Source organism: Pelecanus crispus, chromosome 3 (assembly GCF_030463565.1).
Source record: "Pelecanus crispus isolate bPelCri1 chromosome 3, bPelCri1.pri, whole genome shotgun sequence".
Taxonomy (NCBI): Eukaryota; Metazoa; Chordata; class Aves; order Pelecaniformes; family Pelecanidae; genus Pelecanus; species Pelecanus crispus.
The window spans coordinates 132,771,337-132,793,728 of NC_134645.1; the positions used below are offsets into that span (position 1 = coordinate 132,771,337).

Genomic DNA, 22,392 nt, shown 5'->3' on the forward strand with positions numbered 1-22,392 from the left:
GGTTGCTGCACCCAGCGTCGGAGGGCACTAGCATCTCAGAACGGGCCAGGTCCCTTCTCCTGTGCCTCAGTTTCCCCACCTTAGATCGCCGTGCCTGCGGGCAGGACTGGGAGGGCAGGCTGCCCGGGCACCCCCCATGGCACGCACACACTCCTACCCCCAGCATGGGGACAGAGAAGAAAGCTCCTGTCCCCTGCTGTCCCCTGCTGTCCCCCGGCGCTCAGAGCGGGGCTCTGGGCCGCTCTCCTGCTCCGGCCTCGCTGCTTCTGGGGTGGGGGCTGCTGCCGCGGCGGGGCCGGGTCCCCACGTGCCGGCTGCGAGGGGCTGTCCGGGTGTCACGCAGGGCTGGGTGGGCATCTGGGGAGGGGGCTGTGGCTGCGGCACAGCCCAAGGACTCGGGGGACGTCGCGCCGTGCAGCAAAACGGGGCGCGTGTCCAGCCGGCGATGCCGCGCCGGGGGTCCCGACCGAGTCTCCTCCCCTGCAGCCCAGGTCTGCGCCAGGGCGGCCGGTGCCCAGCAGCTGGGGCGAAGCATGGAGGGACGCCGGCGCAGGGACCCACCGGCCCCAGCGCTGCCTGCGGCGAGGCGGGGGTGGGTGGGTGCCCCCCGCATGCAGCTGCCGGCACGCCCCACGCTCCGACCCGGCAGCTCGGGGTGCACGGAGGTTTGCAACCCCAGAAACGGTCGGGGTTATTTTTAGCCGCTTTCCCGGCAGCGGCTCGGCGCGTACCTGCGGCGCGCGAGATGTGCCGATAGCACAGGAAGCCGGCGGGGCTCTGCGCGCTTCCCCTGCCCGCCCCGGCCTTGGCGGGGGCCGCTTCCCCAGACCCTCCGGACCCCCCCAAAAACCCCCGGCCGAGTTGACGGGAGAAGCCGGCTCACGTCCCTGCAGCCAGCGTCCCCCAGGGAGCACGGCCCGAGCCTCGCGCGGCGGCGATGGGTGCCCTTCCCTGGCCCGGGGCCAGCCCCCAGCCGCACTGGGGGGTCCCAGGTGGGCCCCCTTCTCCCCCGCGGGGACCCAGGGACCCTGCCCCATAGCACCCAGCTGATCCCCGCCCTGCCCCGCTGATGGCTCCTCTCTGTTCTGTGTGCAGGCAAGGAAGAGAAGGAAGAAAACAACTTCGATACCCTGAAAATGGAGGCAAGTATGTCCCAGGGCCGGGCCCCCGCCGGGGGCTGCACCGAGGCACCCGCAGGAGACGGGCACGGCCCTGCAGCCCACTGGCCGGCACGGCACGACCCGTGCCTGCCAGAACCGGCACCCCCCGGTCCCTCAATGCCGGCGGCTGTGGGGGAGCTGCAGGGACGGGATCCCCGGCGGGACGGGGGTGGTGGGCTCCGGCACCCCAACGCAGCCCGGTGCCGGGCAGCGCCTGCCTTTGTGCCGGGGACCAGACGGCAGCGAGCCGTGGCCAGGCCGGCAAACACCCGTCCACCCAGCCCGTGCCCGGAGCACATCGGCCCGGGGCGGATCCATGCCCGGGATGGTGCCAGCGGTGCCCATCAAGGCGTAGCGAGCCACGGTGTGGTGCCCGACCCTGGCGCATCCAGGTCCTGGTGCAGATGTGGGGCAGATCACATGTGTGTGCATGCGTGCATGTGTGTGCACGTGTGTGCACCCAGGCAGGGCCCATCGGCCAGTCCCAGCTTGCACAAGCGGGGTGCCCACCTCCAACCCCCCACCCCGAGCAGCTCCGCTCCATGTCCCGGGCCACAGCTCCTGCCGATCGGCTGTCCGCGGTGACCGCAGCAGCGTTGGAGCCACGGCCTTCAGCCTCCTCTTTCTCCCTCCGTCGGCAGGGCTCCCGCGGGCGGCTGCGCGGCGGGCTGGGCTGGGAGTCGAGCCTGCGGCAGCGGCCCATGCAGCGGCACACCTTCCAGGCCGGGGACCCCTACTACATCAGCAAGAGGAAGCGGGACGAGTGGCTGGCCCGCTGGAAAAGGGAGGTAAGGAGCCAGACGCTGCCGGAGCGGGCAGGGAGCGGGGACACCGCGGCACGGTGGCGATGCTGGGATGGGGTGGGCTGCGCGGCGGCGCGCGGTCCGAGCACCCCAAGCCCCGCGGTGTCTGGCGGTCTCCACGGCTAATTGTGGCATCGCTAATGACGGCGGGCAGATCTCTGCCAACACACAGCGTGTGCGGAGCGCTCTGCTAGGCGCCGGCAGTGCCGGGGTGACCGGCTGCGTCATGAGGGGCGGTCAGCCCCAACACAGGGCACCCCAGCTTGCGCCATGCCGTGGGGCCAGCAGCGGAGCAGGTGCTCCCCGCGGGACCGCTGCGGCAGTGCCGATGCCCTGCCTGCACCCCAGTTTCGCGCCATGGCCGGAGCGGGCAGCTTCGCTTCCCATGCCCCCGCCCCAGGGGCCACCGTAAGCCAGGGGCCCAGTACACGCCGGCGCGGGCAGCGCAGGGCCCTTCCTTCTCCCGCAGGATGTGCCGAGAGACGCGCCGGGATGTGCCGTTCCTGCCGGTTTCCCGGGGAACCGGCGCGCGCCGTGACGCAGCCAAAATCAGCAACGCCGAGGGCAGCAGCAGGAGGCTGGGGGGCGGCGGGAGCCCCAGCGCAGGCGCAGGGCTGCGGGCAGGCTGCGGTGCCGGTGGGCGCTCGGGGGGTGCTGTGGGGCAGGGTCCCGGCCCCACCGGCGTCCCCGCTGCTCCCGCCTCGCCCCGTTCTCTGCGGCGTCCCCCGCTGCTGGCGGGCCTCCCTGGCAACAGGTCCCCTCGCGCCACCGCCGCCCCCGGCACTATTTATAGCCCCGCGCTGCTGAGCACCGTCACGCTGGCACCGCGCGGGAGCGGGGGAGGCTGACACGGCCGGGGCATCCCGCAGGGCACAGCTGGCATGGCCACGGTGTCCCCGCGGGGCACAGAGCACAGCTGGCACGGCCACAACATCCCCTTTGGGGCACAGGACATGGTTGGCATGGCCACAGCATCCCCGTGGGGCACAGGGCACAGCTGGCACGGCCACAGTGTCCCTGTAGGACACAGGGCACAGCTGACACAGCCACAGTGTCTCCATGGGGTGCAGGGCATGGCTGGCATGGCCACTATGTCCCCACAATGTCCCCATAGAGCACAGGGCACAGCTGGCACAGCCACAGTGTCCCCATGGGGCACAGGGCACAGCTGGCATAGCCACAATGTCCCCACGGGGCACAGGGCACAGCTGGCACAGCCACGGTGTCCCCATAGAGCACAGGGCACGGCTGGCACAGCCACAATGTCCCCACGGGGCACAGGGCACAGCTGGCACGGCCACGGTGTCCCCATAGAGCACAGGGCACGGCTGGCACAGCCACAATGTCCCCACGGGGCACAGGGCACAGCTGGCACAGCCACGGTGTCCCCATAGAGCACAGGGCACAGCTGGCACAGCCACAATGTCCCCACGGGGCACAGGGCACAGCTGGCACGGCCACGGTGTCCCCATGGGGCACAGGGCACGGCTGGCACGGCCACAATGTCCCCACGGGGCACAGGGCACAGCTGGCACGGCCACGGTGTCCCCATAGAGCACAGGGCACGGCTGGCACGGCCACAATGTCCCCACGGGGCACAGGGCACGGCTGGCACGGCCACGGTGTCCCCATAGAGCACAGGGCACAGCTGGCACGGCCACGGTGTCCCCATAGAGCACAGGGCACGGCTGGCACGGCCACAATGTCCCCACGGGGCACAGGGCACAGCTGGCACGGCCACGGTGTCCCCATAGAGCACAGGGCACGGCTGGCACAGCCACAATGTCCCCACGGGGCACAGGGCACAGCTGGCACGGCCATGGTGTCCCCATAGAGCACAGGGCACGGCTGGCACAGCCACAATGTCCCCACGGGGCACAGGGCACAGCTGGCACGGCCACAATGTCCCCACGGGGCACAGGGCACAGCTGGCACGGCCACGGTGTCCCCATAGAGCACAGGGCACGGCTGGCACAGCCACAATGTCCCCACGGGGCACAGGGCACAGCTGGCACAGCCACGGTGTCCCCATAGAGCACAGGGCACGGCTGGCACAGCCACAATGTCCCCACGGGGCACAGGGCACAGCTGGCACGGCCACAATGTCCCCACGGGGCACAGGGCACAGCTGGCACAGCCACGGTGTCCCCATAGAGCACAGGGCACAGCTGGCACGGCCACAATGTCCCCACGGGGCACAGGGCACGGCTGGCACGGCCACGGTGTCCCCATAGAGCACAGGGCACAGCTGGCACGGCCACGGTGTCCCCATAGAGCACAGGGCACAGCTGGCACAGCCACGGTGTCCCCATAGAGCACAGGGCACGGCTGGCACGGCCGGCACGGCCACAATGTCCCCACGGGGCACAGGGCACGGCTGGCACGGCCACGGTGTCCCCATAGAGCACAGGGCACAGCTGGCACGGCCACAGTGTCCCCACGGGGCACAGGGCACAGCTGGCACGGCCACGGTGTCCCCATAGAGCACAGGGCACGCCTGGCACAGCCACGATGTCCCCACGGGGCACAGGGCACAGCTGGCACGGCCACGATGTTCCCATGGGGCACAGGGCACAGCTGGCACGGCCACGATGTCCCCACAGGGCACAGGACATGGCTGGCACGGCCACGGTGTCCCCATAGAGCACAGGGCACAGCTGGCACGGCCACGGTGTCCCCATAGAGCACAGGGCACAGCTGGCACGGCCACAATGTCCCCACGGGGCACAGGGCACAGCTGGCACAGCCACGGTGTCCCCATAGAGCACAGGGCACGGCTGGCACAGCCACAATGTCCCCACGGGGCACAGGGCACAGCTGGCATGGCCACGGTGTCCCCATGGGGCACAGGGCACAGCTGGCACGGCCACAATGTCCCCACGGGGCACAGGGCACAGCTGGCACGGCCACGGTGTCCCCATAGAGCACAGGGCACGCCTGGCACAGCCACGATGTCCCCATGGGGCACAGGGCACAGCTGGCACGGCCACGGTGTCCCCATAGAGCACAGGGCACAGCTGGCACGGCCACGATGTCCCCACAGGGCACAGGACATGGCTGGCACGGCTGCAACATCCCCGTGGGGCACAGGGCACGGCTGGCATGGCCAGGGTGGCCGTGTCAGGGGATCTTGTGGACCAGCCCCTCCCGGGGTGGCCAGCACAGGCACAGGGGGTCCCGCTGCCCTCGGGGGGGGCTGGCAGCCGGGGGCGAGAGGGGGCGGCTGCTGGAGCCGGGCTCTGCCCGCGGCTGCTGCCCACGGGCCGGGGGTAGCCGGGCACAGCGGGGGCTGGTGCAGCCGGCGGTGTCCCGGCCAGGGTGGGCACCCCCGGGCGCGGGCGGGCTGCGTGCCTGGCGCAGGGTTTGCTCAACGCGCAGTCGTGGTCGGGGTTTTGCTGCCCGTGCCCAGCACGGGGGGGCACCGGCGATGCAGGCGTCCGCCCACGGCCGCAGAGCCGCGCAGCTCCCGGTGCAGCCGCGCTCCGGCCACCGGCAGCGCTTGCAACTGCCAGCGGCAGAGCCACGGACGGGCCCCTGTGCCAGGGGCTCCGGCCACGGGCCGGTGCGGGGGGGCCCTGGCCTCGCAGACCCCTGCCCGCGCTGCGGGCCGGCCAGCGCAGGCAGCTGCCGGCCCGTGCTGAGCGTGCGGGGCAAACGGCAGCTCGGCACAGCCGGGGAGGGTGGTGGTTGCAGCCGCCGAGTAACAATTTTCCAACACACGGGTTCGCTGGCCAAAACAAATGCAGATTCAGGTCAGCCAGAATCGCTCGTCAGCCAAAAATAATTGGGAAAAAAATGCTAAAAAAAATCAAAATACTTCTTCTGAGGAGCCTCTCATTCTCAAACAATGCTGAATTTAGCCGCGCTTAATTCCTTTATTTTTCTAATATGAATAAGTGTTTTCTTTTCATTACGGGGAGAAAGCCTGAAACGTTTTCAGGCTGGATCGGCCTTTCCCCCCGGTCTGGGCTGACGGCCGCCCACGAGCTGCATGCCCGGCACCAATTGTCACTTGCTGGTGGTGTCAGCGACGCGGTCCCCAGGGATGGGGAACGGGACGTGCCACGCTCAGCCCGTGTGGCTCCGTCACCGGGGCAGCCTTGCCCTTTCCCTCCCTCCGGTGAGCTCCCCGTGCCGGACACAGTGCTGGCTGTGCTCCGATACGGCACTGGCCACACTCCAATACAGCACTGGCCATGTTCTGATACAGTGCTAGCCATGCTCCGATATGGCGCTGGCCATATTCTGATATGGCACTGGCCATCTTCCGATATGTGCTGGCCACGTTCCGATATGGTGCTGGCCACGCTCCGATATGGCGCTGGCCATGTTCCGATACAGTACTGGCCATGCTCCAATACGGTGCTGGCCATGCTCCGATACGGCACTGGCCATGTTCCGATACGGCACTGGCCATATTCCATATATGGTGCTGGCCACGTTCTGATATGGTGCTGGCCACGCTCCGATACAGGGCTGGCCATGCTCCGATACAGGGCTGGCCATGTTCCAATACGGTACCGGCCGTGCTCCGATACGGCACTGGCCATGTTCCGATACGGCACTGGCCGTGCTCCGATATGGCACTGGCCATGTTCCGATACAGCACTGGCCGTGCTCCGGTACAGCACTGGCCATGTTCCGATACAGCACTGGCCATGCCCTGGAGGGGTTTGCTCCTTTGGGGGTGCCAGGCACCCGGAGGGCTGGGGGACAGGAACCCCTCTCCGGGAAGGGGCCCCCCACGGCACGGCCCCCAACACCTGGCAAAACCTGCCCGGCGCCAGCCCTGCCTCGTCTCGCCAAACGAGCCCTTCAGCGCCGGCTATTTCCTCTCCTGCCCCCAAACCTGTAATCAGTCACCTCTGGGGCGTATTTTTAGCGAGCGGAGCGGGCTGGCGGCGTGCCGTCGGCCGGGCACGGCTGCTCCTCATCCCCCGGCGGTGCCAGGGCTTCCCCCCCGCCGTGCGCCGGGGCCCCGTGCCACCCACGGCAGGGACACCCACCGCCCGCGCCCCGGCACGCCGGCGCTGCCGGGGGGGCAGAGGCAGCCTGGCGAGGGTGCCAGCAGCTCGGCCGGGGTCAGCAGCACTGCTGCGGTGGGGACGGCCCGGCCCCCTCCAGCCTTCCCTCCTCTTCCTCCCCCCCTGCAGCCTCGCAGGGCCGCGCCACCGCCGCCAGCCCCGGGGCCGCAGCCGGAGCGGTAACGTACGGGTCCCGGCACCGGCTCTTGCCCGTCCGTGCTGGCACAGCCTCAGCCGGGCCCTGGTGTCGGCGGTGCAACCCGGACCCCGTGCCAGCCGTGGGCAGGGGTGGGGACAGGAGGGGGTGGAGGTGGGGTGGGGATGGGGATGGAGATGGAGATGGGAATGGGATGGAATGGGATGGAGACAGGAATGGGATGGGGATAGGGATGGGAATGGGACAGGGATGGAGATAAGGATGCGGATGGGGTTGAGGCAGGGACAGGGGATGGAGATGGGGATGGGGATGGAGATGGAGATGGAGATGGAGATGGAGATGGAGATGGAGATGGGATGGAGACAGGAATGGGATGGGGATGGGACGGGGATGGGGCAGGGACAATGGATGGAGATGGGAATGGGATGGGGATGGGGCAAGGACAAGGGATGGAGATGGAGATGGAGATGGGATGAAGATGGGGATGGGGCAGTGGACAGAGGTGGGGATGGGATGGAGATGGGGATGGGGATGGGGGATGGGGACGGGGATGGGGCAGGGACAGGGGATGGAGATGGGATGGGATGGAGACCAGAATGGGATGGGGATGCAGATGGGAATGGGATGGGGCAGGGACAGGGGATGGAGATGGAGATGGGATGAAGATGAAGATGGGGATGGCGTAGGGACAGTGGACAGAGATGGGGATGAGGTTGGGGATGGGGCAGGGACAGGGGATGAAGGTGGGATGGGATGGAGATGGGAATGGGATGGGGATGAGGCAGGGGATGGAGGTGGGGATGGGATGAAGATGAGGTTGGGGGTGGAGATGGGCATGGGAATGGGATGGGGATGGAGCAGGGACAGGGGATGGGGATGGGATGAAGTTGGGGATGGAGATGGGGATGGGAATGGGATGGGGATGGAGCAGGGACAGGGAATGGGGATGGAGATGGGATGAAGATGAAGTTGGGGATGGAGATGGGGATGGGAATGGGATGGGGATGGAGCAGGGACAGGGAATGGGGATGGGGATGGGGGTGAGGCAGGGGCAAGGACAGGGAATGGAGATGGGGATGGGGGTGGGGGTGGGGTAGGGATGGGAATGGGGATGAGGATGAGGATGGGGGTGGGGATGGGGATGGGGGTTGGGGTGGGAGTGGGGGTGGGGATGGGGCAGGAGCAGGAGCAGGATGGGGCAGGGGCCGGGCAGAGCTGCCTGTGGCCGGAGGGCAGGAGTGCCGGCCGTGGGTTGATTGTCTGGAAGTGCCCGTCCCGCGGGCCAGCTTATCTCCGCTTTAACGACCGGCGGATGGGAGATTTCCTCCCGCGCCCCACCACCGCCTCTGCCCAGGGACAAAGCAGAAGTGGGGGATCAGCAGCTTGGCCTCCTCTGCCCCAGGGGCCCAGGCTTCTGCTGGGCCTTCTTCCCTCCTCTTCCCCATTCCCCCAACTCCCTTGGCCTTTCTGCGGGGGTCCCTGGGTGCCCCTCGCCGGGGGGGTCCCTGCCCGAGGACACAGCGGGTGCATCCCCGGCACGCTTCTGGCCCACCCCGTCCTCTGGCCGGGGGTGATGCGTGTCCAGATCATTCTATTCCAGCTCCCCAAAGCAGCTTTGTTGCTCTGGCACGGCCGAGGGGTGCTGGAGGGGACGGGGTGCCCGTGGGCTGCCGTCACCCAGAGGGGCCGGTGCCGCTCGCCTGGCATTGGGGCGCAGCCGGTGTTTGGGGTCCCTCGGGGGCTGCCTTGGGCCAGGCGGTTTGGCCAAGGTCCTGGCACCCCTGGGCAGGGTGGGGGTTCGCAGGGCAGGAGGGCTCTGCTGTCACCCCCCCCCCCCAGCCCCACAGCCCTCCCACCTGGGGGGCAGCCCCATGCCCGGGGGTGACGGCCATCTGCCCCTTTGTCCCTCCACTCTGCAACACAAAGGGGTCCCAGGGGGCTCAGGGGGGGCTCAGGAGCCAGCGCTCTGCAGGACACCAAATGCCTGGGGGCCGTCGGGGACCCCCCCTGCCCCGGGGCTGGCAGCAAGGGCAGCAGAGCCTGCCGGGGTGCCGGCAGGGTCCCCGTCCTGGGGTGCCAGGCACCCCAAGCACGTCCCGTCGCGACTGCAGCCCTTGCTCTGCTCAGCATCGGTGAAAAACACGCTCCCTAAAACACCCCGCTGTGCCGGGAGGGCAACGCCGGCACCCCACGGTAGCCGTGCCGCAGCCTGGGTGCTGCAGAAGGGCTCCCACGAGCACCCCACGGCCCTGCCTGGGGTCCCGGCAGCCATGGGGAAGGATTGGGGACACGGTGGAGCCCGGGGGTGACAGGCTGCTGCCGGGGCGGCCGGTACCGCCGCCTCATCCCCGTCCTCACGGCATCGGCACCGCCGCAGCCGGCGGGACCCACCTCGGCCTGGCCACCGGGACGGAGGGCTGGCACGCGGCACGGCGCAGGCAGTGCCACCGCATCGGGCTGCCGGGGACACGCGTACCCCGGGTGCTGGCGGGGTGCCGGGGTTGGCCGAGTGATCAGGGGTGTGCCTTGGGGGGTCCGGAGTCGGGGGGACGTGCTTTGGGGTGCGTCACCTCCCGTGTGTTGGGACAGCCGGCTCTTTGGGGACGTGCATGGGACATTCAACAAACGGGCAGAGGTGGCACTTGGGGACATGGTTTGGTGGCCATGGGGGTGTTGGGTTGATGGTTGGGCTGATGATCTTAGAGGGCCTTTCCAACCTTAGTGATTCCTGGTTTTACTTTCATTAAAAAATAATGCAGCCACCAAGCCAGGAAACATGAAATTAATTCTTCCTCTGCCCTGAACTGGTTTAGTGTGGAGTTGGCAGTGTTGGGTCAATGGTTGGACTGGGTGATCTTCAAGGGCTTTGCCAACCTGAACGATTCGATGACCAGGGGGACATGCCCGGGGGTGGGCAGTCATCGGGGGATGTGTTTTGGGGGGGCCGGCTCTCCACCCAGCTGCAGCTCCTCTGCGGGGCCGGGGATGGCCGGGACAGTGCCAGCCCCCCCGTCTGCCTTGGCAGCCGCTGGCGGGGCGCCCCGTCCCGGTGAGCCCACCGTCCCGGCGCCGGTCTGCCGCGGGCTGGGGGTGCAGGCTGCAGGCAGCCGGGTCCAGAGCAGGCCAGTAGTGGTGTCGGGGTGTGCCGACGGGCTGAACTGGGCTATGTGGACCTAAACCAGTGCCACATGGGTCTGGGCTGAACTGGGCAACATGGTCCCAGACCAGTGCCGTGTTGGTGTGTGCCAATGGGCTGAACTGGGCAACTGGGTGACGTGGACCCAAACCAGTGCCATGTAGGTCGTGCCCATGGGCTGAACTGGGCAGATGTGGACCCAGACCAGTGCCAAATGGGTCTGGGCTGAACTGGGCAACATGGTCCCAGACCAGTGCCATGTTGGTGTGTGTCAATGGGCTGAACTGGGCAACATGGTCCCAGACCAGTGCCATGTTGGTGTGTGTCAATGGGCTGAACTGGGCGACATGGACCCAAACCAGTGCCATGTTGGTGCGTGTCAATGGGCTGGACTGGGCGATGTGGACCCAAACCAGTGCCAAATGGGTCTGAGCCAAATTGGGTGACGTGGTCCCAGACCAGTGCCATGTAGGTCGTGCCCATGGGCTGAACTGGGCAGACATGGACCCAAACCAGTGCCAAGTGGGTCTGGGTTGAACTGGGCAATGTGGTGCCAGACCAGTGCTGTGTAGGTCATGCCTATGGGCTGAACTGGGCAACATGGACCCAAACCAGTGCCGAGTGGGTCTGGGCTGAACTGGGTGATGTGGACCCAAACCAGTGCTGTGCTGGCGCGTGCTGATGGGCTGAACTGGGCAGATGTGGACCTAAACCAGTGCCAAGTGGGTCTGGGCCAAACTGGGCGACGTGGTACCAGACCAGTGCCAAGTGGGTCTGGGCTGAACTGGGCGACGTGGTGCCAGACCAGTGCCATGTAGGTCATGCCCATGGGCTGAACTGGGCAGACGTGGACCCAAACCAGTGCCGAGTGGGTCTGGGCCGAACTGGGTTGATGCGGACCCAAACCAGTGCCATGTTGGTGCCTGTCAATGGGCTGGACTGGGCGATGTGGACCCAAACCAGTGCTGAGTGGGTCTGGGCTGAACTGGGTGATGTGGTCCCAGACCAGTGCCGTGTAGGTTGTGCCCATGGGCTGAACTGGGCAACATGGACCCAAACCAGTGCCGAGTGGGTCTGGGCCAAACTGGGCGACGTGGTACCAGACCAGTGCCAAGTGGGTCTGGGCTGAACTGGGCGACGTGGTGCCAGACCGGTGCCATGTAGGTCATGCCCATGGGCTGAACTGGGCAGATGTGGACCTAAACCAGTGCCAAGTGGGTCTGGGCCGAACTGGGTTGATGCAGACCCAAACCAGTGCCATGTTGGTGCCTGTCAATGGGCTGGACTGGGCGATGTGGACCCAAACCAGTGCTGAGTGGGTCTGGGCTGAACTGGGTGATGTGGTGCCAGACCAGTGCCGTGTAGGTCGTGCCCATGGGCTGAACTGGGCAACATGGACCCAAACCAGTGCCGAGTGGGTCTGGGCCAAACTGGGCGATGTGGTGCCAGACCAGTGCCGTGTCGGTGCGTGCGGCCGTACCGGGCCATGCCAGGCCGTGCCAGCCCTCCCCGGCCAGCACCGGCGTGCCGAGCGGGCGCAGCGGGGCCGGTGCCCGCCTGCAGCCGGTTGCCCCTGCGCTGTGCCCGGGGCGAGCGGGCGGTGCCGGGGTGAGGGGCGGGGGGGAGCCCCGGGCGGATTCCTGCCGTGCCGGGGCGAGGCCCCCCGGGGCGCCGCCGCCCCCCGCCCCGTCCCGCTCCGCAGCACAAAGGGGCCGGGGGCGGGGGGGCCGCGGCCCCGGGACAAAAGGCGGCGCGGAGCGGCCCCGCGGCGGGGAGCCCGCCCCAGCCCCAGCCCGGACGGGATCGCTGCCGCCGGGCCGGTGAGTACCGCGGGGACCGGCCCCGGGGCCGGGCCTGGGGAGCGGGGAGGGCGCGGGGGTGGCCGGGAGCCGGGTCGGGCCGGGCCGGGCCGGGCTGAACGGGGCCGAGCCGGGCCGAACGGGGCCGAGCCGGGCCGGACGGAGCCGAGCCGAGCTGAACGGAGCCGAGCCGGGCCGAGCCGGACGGGGCCGAGCGGGGCCGAATGGGGCCGAGCCGAGCAGAACGGAGCCGAGCCGGGCCGGACTGAGCCGAGCGGGGCCGAGCGGGGCCGGACTGAGCCGAGCCGGGCCGAGCCGAGCCGAACGAAGCCGAGCGGGGCCGGACGGAGCCGAGCGGAGCCGAGTGGAGCCGAGTTGCCGAGCCGGGCCGGACTGAGCCGAGCGGGGCCGAGCGGAGCCGAGCCGGGCCGAGGCGCGGGGGGGGCCGGGCCGGGCTGTCCCCTCGGCGCCGCGCGGCCCCTCCCCGCCGCAGCCAACCAGCCGGGCCGGGAGGCACCATGTGACCCGGGGAGCCCAGACAAAGAACGGCCGGCCCTGCCCCGCGGCCCGGCCCGGCCCGGCCTGGCTCGGCTCGGCTTCGGCTCCGTCCGGCCCGGCCCGGCTCGGCTTCGGCTCCGTCCGGCCCGGCTTCGGCTCTGTCCGGCCCAGCTTCGGCTCGCTTCGGCTCCGTCCGGCCCGGCTTCGGCTCGCTTCGGCTCCGTCCGGCCCGGCTTCGGCTCTGTCCGGCCCAGCTTCGGCTCGCTTCGGCTCCGTCCGGCCCGGCTCGGCTCGGCTCGGCTCGGCCCGGCTCGGCTTGGCTCTGTTCGGCTCGGCTCGGCCCGGCCCGCCGCGGCGCCCAGCCCGCATGGGTAGGTGGCCCCCGCGGGGAGGTCGGCTCGGCCCGGCTCCGGCTCCGGCTCCGTCCGGCCCGACTTCGGCCCGCCTCGGCTCCGGCTCGGCTCCATTCGGCCCCGGTTCGGCTCCGGCTCAGCTCCGTTCGGCCCCAGCTTGGCTCGGCCCAGCTCGGCTCTGTTTGGCCCGGCTTGGCTCCATTCAGCCCGGCTCGGCTCCGTCCAGCCCAGCTCAGCTCTGTCCGGCTCGGCCCGGCTCGGCTCCATTCGGCCCGGCTCAGCTCCGTTCGGCCCCAGCTTGGCTCGGCCCAGCTCAGCTCTGTTTGGCCCGGCTTGGCTCCATTCAGCCCGGCTCGGCTCCGTCCAGCCCAGCTCAGCTCTGTCTGGCTCGGCTCCGTTCAGCCCAGCTCGGCTCCATTCAGCCCGGCTCGGTTCCGTCCAGCCCAGCTCAGCTCTGTCCGGCTCGGCTCCGTTCGGCCCAGCTTGGCCCAGCTCAGCTCTGTCCGGCTCGGCCCAGCTCAGCTCTGTTTGGCCCGGCTTGGCTCCATTCGGCCCCAGCTCGGCTCCGTTCGGCCCCGGCTCGGCTCTGTTCGGCCCAGCTCAGCTCTGTCCGGCTCGGCTCCGTTTGGCCCCAGCTCGGCTCTGTTCAGCCCGGCTCAGCTCCGGCTCCGTCCGGCTCGGCTGAGCCCGCCACTCCCCTGCCCGGCAGAGCTCCATGTCCCGGTTGGGCCCCGGGGCCCGGCCCGGCCCGGCCAGCGCAGTCCGGCACACGGGGCCCGGGGACAGCGGGTGCCCGGGCAGGGGGTCCCGGGTGACGCGGGGGGTGCCGGCTGTGCCGGCGTGGGTGCTGCGCCCCGGGGGGGCTCCGGCGGGGTCAGGGGGGACCTGGAGGTGTCCCCCCATGGGACAGGCCTGGGGGGCCGGGGTGTGGGGCTGCCTGCTCTGGGAGGGGACAGGGGGGCCAGGCCGGCATGGGGGTGGGATAGGACGTGCAGGGCACCGGGACCGGTGCCATCGCTCCTGGCATGGCCGGTGGGCCCAGGGACGCTGTGGCGACGGCGCCCGCTGCTTGGTGGGGGGCTGCCAGGGCTGTGCCGGGGTCCGGTGCTGCTGCCGAGCGCGGTCCCACCTCAGCCGGGCTGGCCCAGGGCACCCTGCCCACCCCTGCCTGCCCCTGCCCGCATCTCGGGGCGCCGGGTGAGCGATGCTGCGCAGCCCTGCCCTGACCCGGTGTCTGTCTGTCTGTCGTGTCCCCAGGCGGAGAAGAAGGCGAAGGTGATCGCCGTGATGAACGTGGTGGAGGAGACGCCGCGGGCAGAGCCCCAGAAGGAGGAGGAGGCCAGCCCCCCCGCCTCACAGCAGCCCACCGACCCTGCCTCGCCCAACGTGGCCACCACGCCTGAGCCAGTGGTGGCCGACGTCGACAAGAACACCTCCAAGTCGGCCGACGACGAGCCCGAGTACGAGGTGAGGGCAGGGATGGCCGGGGAAGGGCGGCGGGGGGTTTTGCGGGGCTGCTGCCCCCCAAGGACGCGGGCACCCCGGCCCCACCGGCCTCTGACCTTCCCCCCCGTCTCCTCGCGGCGCAGGACGGCCGGGGTTTTGGCATCGGTGAGCTGGTGTGGGGCAAGCTGCGCGGCTTCTCTTGGTGGCCCGGGCGCATCGTCTCCTGGTGGATGACGGGCCGGAGCCGGGCGGCTGAGGGCACCCGCTGGGTGATGTGGTTCGGGGACGGCAAGTTCTCGGTGGTAAGTGGCACCCATGGGTCCAGGCAGCCCCCCCACCCCGGTCCCCGGGCCTCCCCGCCGCCGGCTCACGGCCGCGTCCCCGTCCCCCAGGTCTGCGTGGAGAAGCTGCTGCCGCTCAGCTCCTTCGCCAGCGCCTTCCACCAAGCCACCTACAACAAGCAGCCCATGTACCGCAAAGCCATCTACGAGGTGCTGCAGGTGAGCGCCGGCGGCTGCGCGGTGGCACCGGCTGCGCGGTGGCACTGGCCCCCTGCCCAGCACCGGGAGGTTGCGGGGACATCGGTGCCCAAGCGGGTCCGTCCCGGCCTCACCTCCTGCACCCAGCAGCGTCCTGGGGAGCGCCGGGCGTCTCTTAGAGGGCTGGGGGACTCCCTAAGGAGATTTTGGGGGTGCCTGGGAACCTCTTGTCCCAGCCGGGGGTGTCCGGTGGAGAAGCTGGGGGGACGTGTGGGTCGCTGGGGAGTTGCTGAAGTCCCTGTGGGGTGATGCCGGGGGGCTCCTGGCTTTCTTGGGGGGGTCTCTTGGCAGTGCCGGGAGGTGTTGGGGGTTTCCTGTGGGGCGAGGTGGGGGAGCCTGCCCATGGGGGTCCCTTTGGGGCTGGGGGCTGCCTGGCCGGGCAACGCCGGCGGCGCCTGGAGCAGCCGGGGTGGTGGGGGCCGAGGACGGGGACCCCCCTGGGCAGGGTGGGTGGGTGATGGAACCTGCGGCTCCCCTGGCAGGTGGCGAGCAGCAGAGCGGGGAAGATCTTCCCGGCGTGCCCCGAGAACGACGAGACGGACACCTCCAAGGTGGTGGAGATCCAGAACAAGCAGATGATCGAGTGGGCCCTGGGCGGCTTCCAGCCCTCCGGCCCCAAGGGCCTGGAGCCCCCCGAAGGTGAGCGGGGTTTGGCGCGGGGCCCTGCTCGGTGGCTTTGGCGAGCGTCCCCCGGCCATCGGCTCCGGCATCAGCGGGGTGGCACGGGCTTGGGCGAGAGGAAACGCCGTGGGGCCGACAGGTCCTGGGGGGGCAGGTCGCCCTGTGGGGCGTGGGGCCGACAGGACCCCGCTGACGGGACCCCCCCCCGCGCCCCTTTGCAGAGGAACGAAACCCCTACAAAGAAGTTTACACGGAGATGTGGGTAGAGCCAGAAGCAGCTGCCTACGCACCGCCCCCGCCCGCCAAAAAACCCAGGAAAAGCACAACGGAGAAGCCCAAGGTCAAGGAGATCATCGACGAGCGCACCCGAGGTACCGCCCGGGGGGGTCGGGGGTGCGCCCACCCCCCTCCACAGGGGTCTTGCTTGGCTGTGACCCTGCCGGGGCTCGGTCCCGGTGCCGGGAGGGCCGTGCTCACCGTGGGGGGCTGCGGGGCGAGAGCCGCTTTGGGCCAGGTCCCCTTCTCCCTCGGGGACCTTCCCTCCTGGGGGTCCCCTGCCTTCACCCCGCTGCGGGGGCTGCGCGGAGGGGACCCGGCTGGGGCAGGGCTGGTGCCGGGCAGAGCCCCCCGCCCTGACACCCCTCTCCCTCCCCAGAGCGGCTCGTTTATGAGGTCCGGCAGAAATGCAGGAACATCGAAGGTGAGTGAGTGCGCGGCAATTCCCAGCTCCGGGGCTGGGACGTGTCCTTCCCCGGCCAGGCTCTAATTTTGGCTGCAGAGCTGGGAGGGCAGAGGGGGGCCCGAGGGGCCAGGGGACAGGCTTGTGCCGTGAGGGTGGGCTGCCGGGGATGGCGGTGGGGACCGCTGGGACGCTGCCCGGGGCCGGGCTCACCGGCACGGGAAGGGCTGAGCGTGGCCACCAAGCGAGGCAGGGCTGGGGGGCCGGGATGGGGAGGCGGTGGGGTTGGTCCTCTCGCACCCCGTCCCGGTGGTGCCAGCAGTTTGGGGCTGGGGTCTGCCGCTCCCTGGCGTAACGTCTCCTCCCCTCCTGGCCCCCAGACATCTGCATCTCCTGCGGGAGCCTCAACGTGACCCTGGAGCACCCTCTATTTATCGGAGGAATGTGCCAAAACTGCAAGGTACGGCGCAGCGCAGGCAGCCCCGGCGCCGGGCGAGTGGGCACGGGGCCGGTCCCCACCCAAAACACCCTGTCCCAGAGGTCTCCCTGCCAGACCCCTCTGCCAGGAGCTGCCCTGGTGCCCTCGCAGTGGCGTCCCCGGCGCCGCGGCTCACGCCTTGGCTCTCCCCCAGAACTGCTTCTTGGAATGCGCGTACCAGTACGACGACGACGGCTACCAGTCCTACTGCACCATCTGCTGCGGCGGCCGTGAGGTGCTCATGTGCGGCAACAACAACTGCTGCAGGTCCGGGGATGCCGTCCCGGCGTGGGGCTGGGGCGGGATTCGGTGATACCGCAGTCCCGGCATGGGGCTGGGGAGGTTTTGGTGATGCCACACTCCTGGCATGGGGCTAGGGAGGCTCTGGGGATGCCACAGTCCTGGCATGGCGCTAAGGAGGTTTTGGTGATGCCACAGGCCCGGCATGGGGCTAGGGAGTTTTTGGTGATGCCACGGTCCTGCTGTGGGGTTTCGGTGATGCCAGTCCTGCTGTGGGGCTGGGACATTTTGGTGATGCCACAGTCTCAGTGTGGGACTGGGAGGTTTTGGTGGTGCCACAGTCCCCGTGTGGCATTTTGGTGATGCCCCCAGTCCTGGCATGAGGCTGGGGAGGTTTTGGTGATGCCCTGGTCCTGGTGTGGGGCTGGGGGAGGTTTTGGCAATGCCCCAGGCCCAGCATGGGGCTGAGAATTTTTGGTGATGCCACAGTCCTGGCTTGGGGCTGGGGAGGTTTTGGTGGTTCTACAGTTTGAGGTGGGGCCGGGGAGGTTTCGGTGATGCCCCAGTCCTAGCATGGGAATTCGGTGATGCCCCAGTCCTGGCGTGGGGCTGGGATGTTTTGGTGGTGCCCCAGTCCTGGCATGGGGCTGGGATGTTTTGGTGGTGCCCCAGTCCTGGCGTGGGGCTGGGATGTTTTGGTGGTGCCCCAGTCCTGGCATGGGGCTGGGATGTTTTGGTGGTGCCCCAGTCCTGGCGTGGGGCTGGGATGTTTTGGTGGTGCCCCAGTCCTGGCGTGGGGCTGGGATGTTTTGGTGGTGCCCCAGTCCTGGTTTGGGGCTGGGGACGTTTTGGTGGTGCCCCAGTCCTGGCGTGGGGCTGGGATGTTTTGGTGGTGCCCCAGTCCTGGCGTGGGGCTGGGATGTTTTGGTGGTGCCCCAGTCCTGGTGTGGGGCTGGGATGTTTTGGTGATGCCCCAGTCCTGGTTTGGGGCTGGGATGTTTTGGTGATGCCCCAGTCCTGGTTTGGGGCTGGGGAGGTTTTGGTGATGCCCCAGTCCTGGCGTGGGGCTGGGATGTTTTGGTGATGCCCTAGTCCTGGCGTGGGGCCGGGGAGGTTTCGGTGATGCCGCAGGTCCCAGCTGCATCTCTGCATGGGGCTGAGCAGAGGTTTGGGCAGCGCGGCAGGTCCCGGCGTGGGGCTGCCGGTCCCGCCGTGTCCTGCTGCCACCGGCCTTCGAGGGACACGGCCCAGGGGGCACCGGCCCCAGCCCTGCCGCTGACACCGGCCCTCCCAGGTGCTTCTGCGTGGAGTGCGTGGACCTGCTGGTGGGCCCGGGGGCGGCCCAGGCGGCCATCAAGGAGGACCCCTGGAACTGCTACATGTGCGGCCATAAGGGCGTCTACGGGCTGCTGCGGCGGCGGGAGGACTGGCCCTCGCGCCTCCAGATGTTCTTCGCCAACAACCACGACCAGGAGTTTGTGAGTGCCCCTGCGGAAGGAACCCCCCGCCCCGGGCTCCCCGCTGCCCCATGTCCCCCTGTCCCCGCTGCCCCATGTCCCCCCCGTCCCCGCCTGACGCCCACCCATGGCTTCCAGGACCCGCCGAAGGTGTACCCGCCGGTGCCGGCCGAGAAGAGGAAGCCCATCCGGGTGCTCTCGCTCTTCGACGGCATCGCCACAGGTGGGTGTGGGGGTCCCCGGCACGGCAGCCCCCGCAGGGACCCTCCCTGGGGCGTGTTTGGGACTGGTGTGGGGGGCAGAAGGGAGCGGGGCCAGCAGCCCACCTGCACCCCACAACTGCCCAGCCTCAGGGCAGCGGGGGTCCCGCGCCCCTCAGGGTGCCGGCAGTGGGTGCACGGAGCTGTGCTGCCTGCAGGACCCCCGGCCAGGTGACCCCGAGGGCAGCCCCAACCATTGCCCCTGCCCTTGGTGGGGGTCTACGCTGCGGCGTTGGGGGGACAGGGGAAGGGGCTGGCCCGGCGATGGTGGCGGTGCCGGGGTGGGACGGGTCGCGCCAGGGTTTGGGGGCCGTCGTCCGCGCATGCCGCCCACCCCGGCCCCGCTCCCTGCAGGCCTGCTGGTGCTGAAGGACCTGGGCATCCAGGTGGACCGCTACATCGCCTCCGAGGTGTGCGAGGACTCCATCACCGTGGGCATGGTGAGGCACCAGGGCAAGATCATGTACGTCGGGGACGTCCGAAATGTCACCCAGAAACACGTACGTCCTGCCCGCCGGCCCCCCGCGCCTCCCCCATCCCTGCAGGCAGCGGGTCCCCCCCCACAAAACACCCCCGCGTCCCCAGGATGGGTTAAGACGGGTTCTGGTCCCTCGTCGCGCATCTCGCCGTGCGCCCGACTTCGCCGGCACGGCCTCGACGGGGAGCTTTGGCCACCAGCCACCCCAGCCGCGTGTCCAGCCATCCCCCTCCGACGGGCACGCCATCCCCCGCGGCAGTGTCCCACCCGAGCGGCGTTTGGCACCGGCGCCTGGCTCACCGGGGGCTCTCCCTCTTGCAGATACAGGAGTGGGGCCCCTTCGACCTGGTGATCGGCGGGAGCCCCTGCAACGACCTCTCCATCGTCAACCCGGCCAGGAAGGGGCTTTACGGTAGGTGTCTTCCTGCGGCCAGCGGGAACAGGGCAGGGATCGTCCCCCTGTGCTCGGCGCTGGTGAGGCCGCACCTGGAATGCTGTGTCCAGTTTTGGGCCCCTCAGCACAAGAAGGACATTGGGGTGCTGGAGCGTGTCCAGAGAAGGGCAGCGGAGCTGGGGAAGGGTCTGGGGCACAGGGCTGGTGGGGAGCGGCTGAGGGAGCTGGGGGTGTTCAGCCTGGAGAAGAGGAGGCTGAGGGGAGACCTGATCGCTCTGCAGCTCCTGACAGGAGGGGGCAGGGAGGGGGTCGGGCTCTTCTCCCAAGGAACAGCGATAGGATGAGAGGAAATGGGCTTAAGCTGTGCCAGGGGAGGTTTAGGTTGGATATTGGGAGAAATTTCTTCACGCAGAGTGGCCAAGCATTGGAACAGGCTGCCCAGAGAGGTGGGGGAGTCCCCAGCCCTGGAGGGGTTCAACAAACGGGCAGAGGTGGCACCTGGGGACATGGTTCAGTGGGCATGGGGGTGTTGGGTTGATGGTTGGGCTGATGATCTTAGAGGGCCTTTCCAACCTTAGTGATTCCTGGTTTTACTTTCATTAAAAGTAATCCAGCCCCCAAGCCAGGAAACACGAAATTAATTATGACTCTGCCCTTAATTAGTGGTGGACTTGGTAGTGTGAGGTTAATGGTTGGACTGGATGATCTTGAAGGTCTTTGTCAACCTCAACGATTTCATGATTCCCAGTTTTGCTTTCATGAAAAAATAATCCAGCTACCAAGCCAGGAAAGATGAAATTAATTCTTCCTCTCCCCTTAATTGGTTTAGTGGTGGACTTGGCAGTGTAGGTTAATGGTTGGACTGGATGATCTTCAAGGTCTTTGCCAACCTCAACGATTCCATGATCCTATTCTATGATTCTGTCTCCCCGCCGGGCTGGGTTTGGCCCCCGTCGCCAGCCCCCCGCCGCTGACACCGGCCCCTCTCTCTTTCTCCTGCCCAGAGGGCACCGGGCGGCTCTTCTTTGAGTTTTACCGCCTGCTCCACGAAGCCCGGCCCAAGGAGGGTGACGACCGGCCCTTCTTCTGGCTCTTCGAGAACGTGGTGGCCATGGGGGTGAGCGACAAGAGGGACATCTCGCGCTTTCTGGAGGTGAGTGCTGGGGCGGGGTGGGGGTCTCCGGCCCCGGCGACCCCGAGGGTCCTGCCCCCGCTGTGGGCTGCCGAACCCCGGCTGATTTCTCTCCTCTCTCCCTTCTCGCAGTCCAACCCCGTCATGATTGATGCCAAAGAAGTGTCTGCAGCGCACAGGGCACGGTACTTCTGGGGGAACCTTCCCGGGATGAACAGGTTGGTGAGAGCCGCGCCGCAGCCAAGCCGTGCGCCTGTCATGCCGCCGGGGGCTGCAGAAAGAGCCGGGACCCCTCCCGGCCCCTCCCCGGGCCCAGATGTGGCTCTGGGGGTCCCCAACCCCACGTCAGTTGCTGGGCGAGAGCGTGGGGGGCTTCCAAAGTGGCGCTTGGGTGACAGCGCACCCCAAAAACCCGGAACGGCGGCCCCCATAGCTGCCTCGTGCTGGTGGGGTGGCACGGAGCTGCCCCGCGCATCCCTCCCGGACGGGAGCCACGGTGGCACACGGCCGGTGCCCGCGGGCAGGCTCCCACGATGGCTGCTTCTCGCCATCGCCTGCCGCAGAGCCCCCCCAAAACATCCTCGGCCACCCCGCGCCCCCCACAGACCCCGGCGGGAGAACCGCCCCGCGCCCACGGAGGTGCCGGCGTGGGGACGTGGCGCTGCCAGCCCCGCGCCCAGCCCCGTTTCTCTCCCCCAGGCCACTCGCATCCACAGTCAACGATAAGCTGGAGCTGCAGGAGTGCCTGGAGCATGGCAGGATAGCAAAGGTCAGCCCCGGCACGCGGGACGCGGCGCAGCCGAGGGGACGGTGGGGTCCTGCGGCCGCCCCCGGCGGTCCCAGGCTCCTTGGGCGGCAGGGGAGGGGTCCGGTGAGGGCGGAGGAGGGACGCGCGGCCACGGCACCGGCACCCCGGGGTGGGAGTCTCGGATTTGGCACCGGGCAGCGCCGCCTGCCCGCGGCCGGCGCGCCGGGGCCGGGCTCCATCCCGCCCCCCCCAGCATGACGAGCCTGTGCCTCTTGCAGTTCAGCAAAGTGCGAACTATCACCACTCGCTCCAACTCCATCAAGCAGGGCAAGGACCAGCATTTCCCCGTCTTCATGAACGAGAAGGAGGACATTCTGTGGTGCACGGAGATGGAGAGGTACCGCGGCCGGCCGAGGGCTCGCCGCGGGGCTGCGCGCGCGCCAGGGAGGGCCGGCAGCGCCGCGTCCCTCGGGGCCGGCAGCCTCCTGACCCCGCTCCCCGTTGTGTGTGTCCCCCCTCCCCAATCCCCGTGCCCCGCAGGGTCTTCGGCTTCCCGGTGCATTACACAGACGTGTCCAACATGAGCCGCCTGGCCCGGCAGAGACTGCTCGGCAGATCCTGGAGCGTGCCGGTGATCCGCCACCTCTTTGCTCCCCTGAAGGAATACTTTGCCTGCGTTTAAAGAGAGACAGACAGGAACTGGTGACACGGAGCGAGTCGGAAACAAAACCATCCACGCCAAGAAAAGTGAAAACACGGAATGAGAGAAGAGTCAGCACCCAGAAGAGAGACGGGATTTCGCAGCCCGACGGGAACCCGGCACACGTCTCCCCGAGCGAAAGGGTTCGGTGTCCTCTCCTGAATTTCCAATGTTCAGCTTTTAGCCTATTTAAAAAAAAAAAAAAAAAAAAAAAAAAAAAAAACCACAAAAAAAAAAAACCAACGAAAACGACAAAAAAACAAAAACGAAACGAAAAAGAAAGAAAGAAA

General features: G+C 68.6%; 1 protein-coding gene across 1 annotated transcript in view; it reads left to right on the forward strand.

The window, feature by feature from the left end:
• DNMT3A (DNA methyltransferase 3 alpha) overlaps positions 1 to 22,096 on the forward strand; it is a 47,095-nt gene extending 24,999 nt beyond the window's left edge. Inside the window, exons 4-22 of the mRNA XM_075706990.1 lie at positions 1,096 to 1,142; positions 1,802 to 1,948; positions 14,188 to 14,397; positions 14,520 to 14,678; positions 14,769 to 14,876; positions 15,398 to 15,554; positions 15,758 to 15,907; positions 16,192 to 16,236; positions 16,596 to 16,675; positions 16,848 to 16,960; positions 18,228 to 18,411; positions 18,529 to 18,613; positions 19,005 to 19,150; positions 19,450 to 19,540; positions 20,527 to 20,675; positions 20,787 to 20,872; positions 21,354 to 21,423; positions 21,681 to 21,799; positions 21,943 to 22,096. Coding sequence (XP_075563105.1) covers positions 1,096 to 1,142; positions 1,802 to 1,948; positions 14,188 to 14,397; positions 14,520 to 14,678; positions 14,769 to 14,876; positions 15,398 to 15,554; positions 15,758 to 15,907; positions 16,192 to 16,236; positions 16,596 to 16,675; positions 16,848 to 16,960; positions 18,228 to 18,411; positions 18,529 to 18,613; positions 19,005 to 19,150; positions 19,450 to 19,540; positions 20,527 to 20,675; positions 20,787 to 20,872; positions 21,354 to 21,423; positions 21,681 to 21,799; positions 21,943 to 22,084 — 2,288 coding nt within the window. The 3' untranslated portion in view covers positions 22,085 to 22,096. The remainder of the gene's footprint in view (positions 1 to 1,095; positions 1,143 to 1,801; positions 1,949 to 14,187; positions 14,398 to 14,519; positions 14,679 to 14,768; positions 14,877 to 15,397; positions 15,555 to 15,757; positions 15,908 to 16,191; positions 16,237 to 16,595; positions 16,676 to 16,847; positions 16,961 to 18,227; positions 18,412 to 18,528; positions 18,614 to 19,004; positions 19,151 to 19,449; positions 19,541 to 20,526; positions 20,676 to 20,786; positions 20,873 to 21,353; positions 21,424 to 21,680; positions 21,800 to 21,942) is intronic.
• The last annotated feature ends 296 nt before the right edge of the window (positions 22,097 to 22,392 follow it).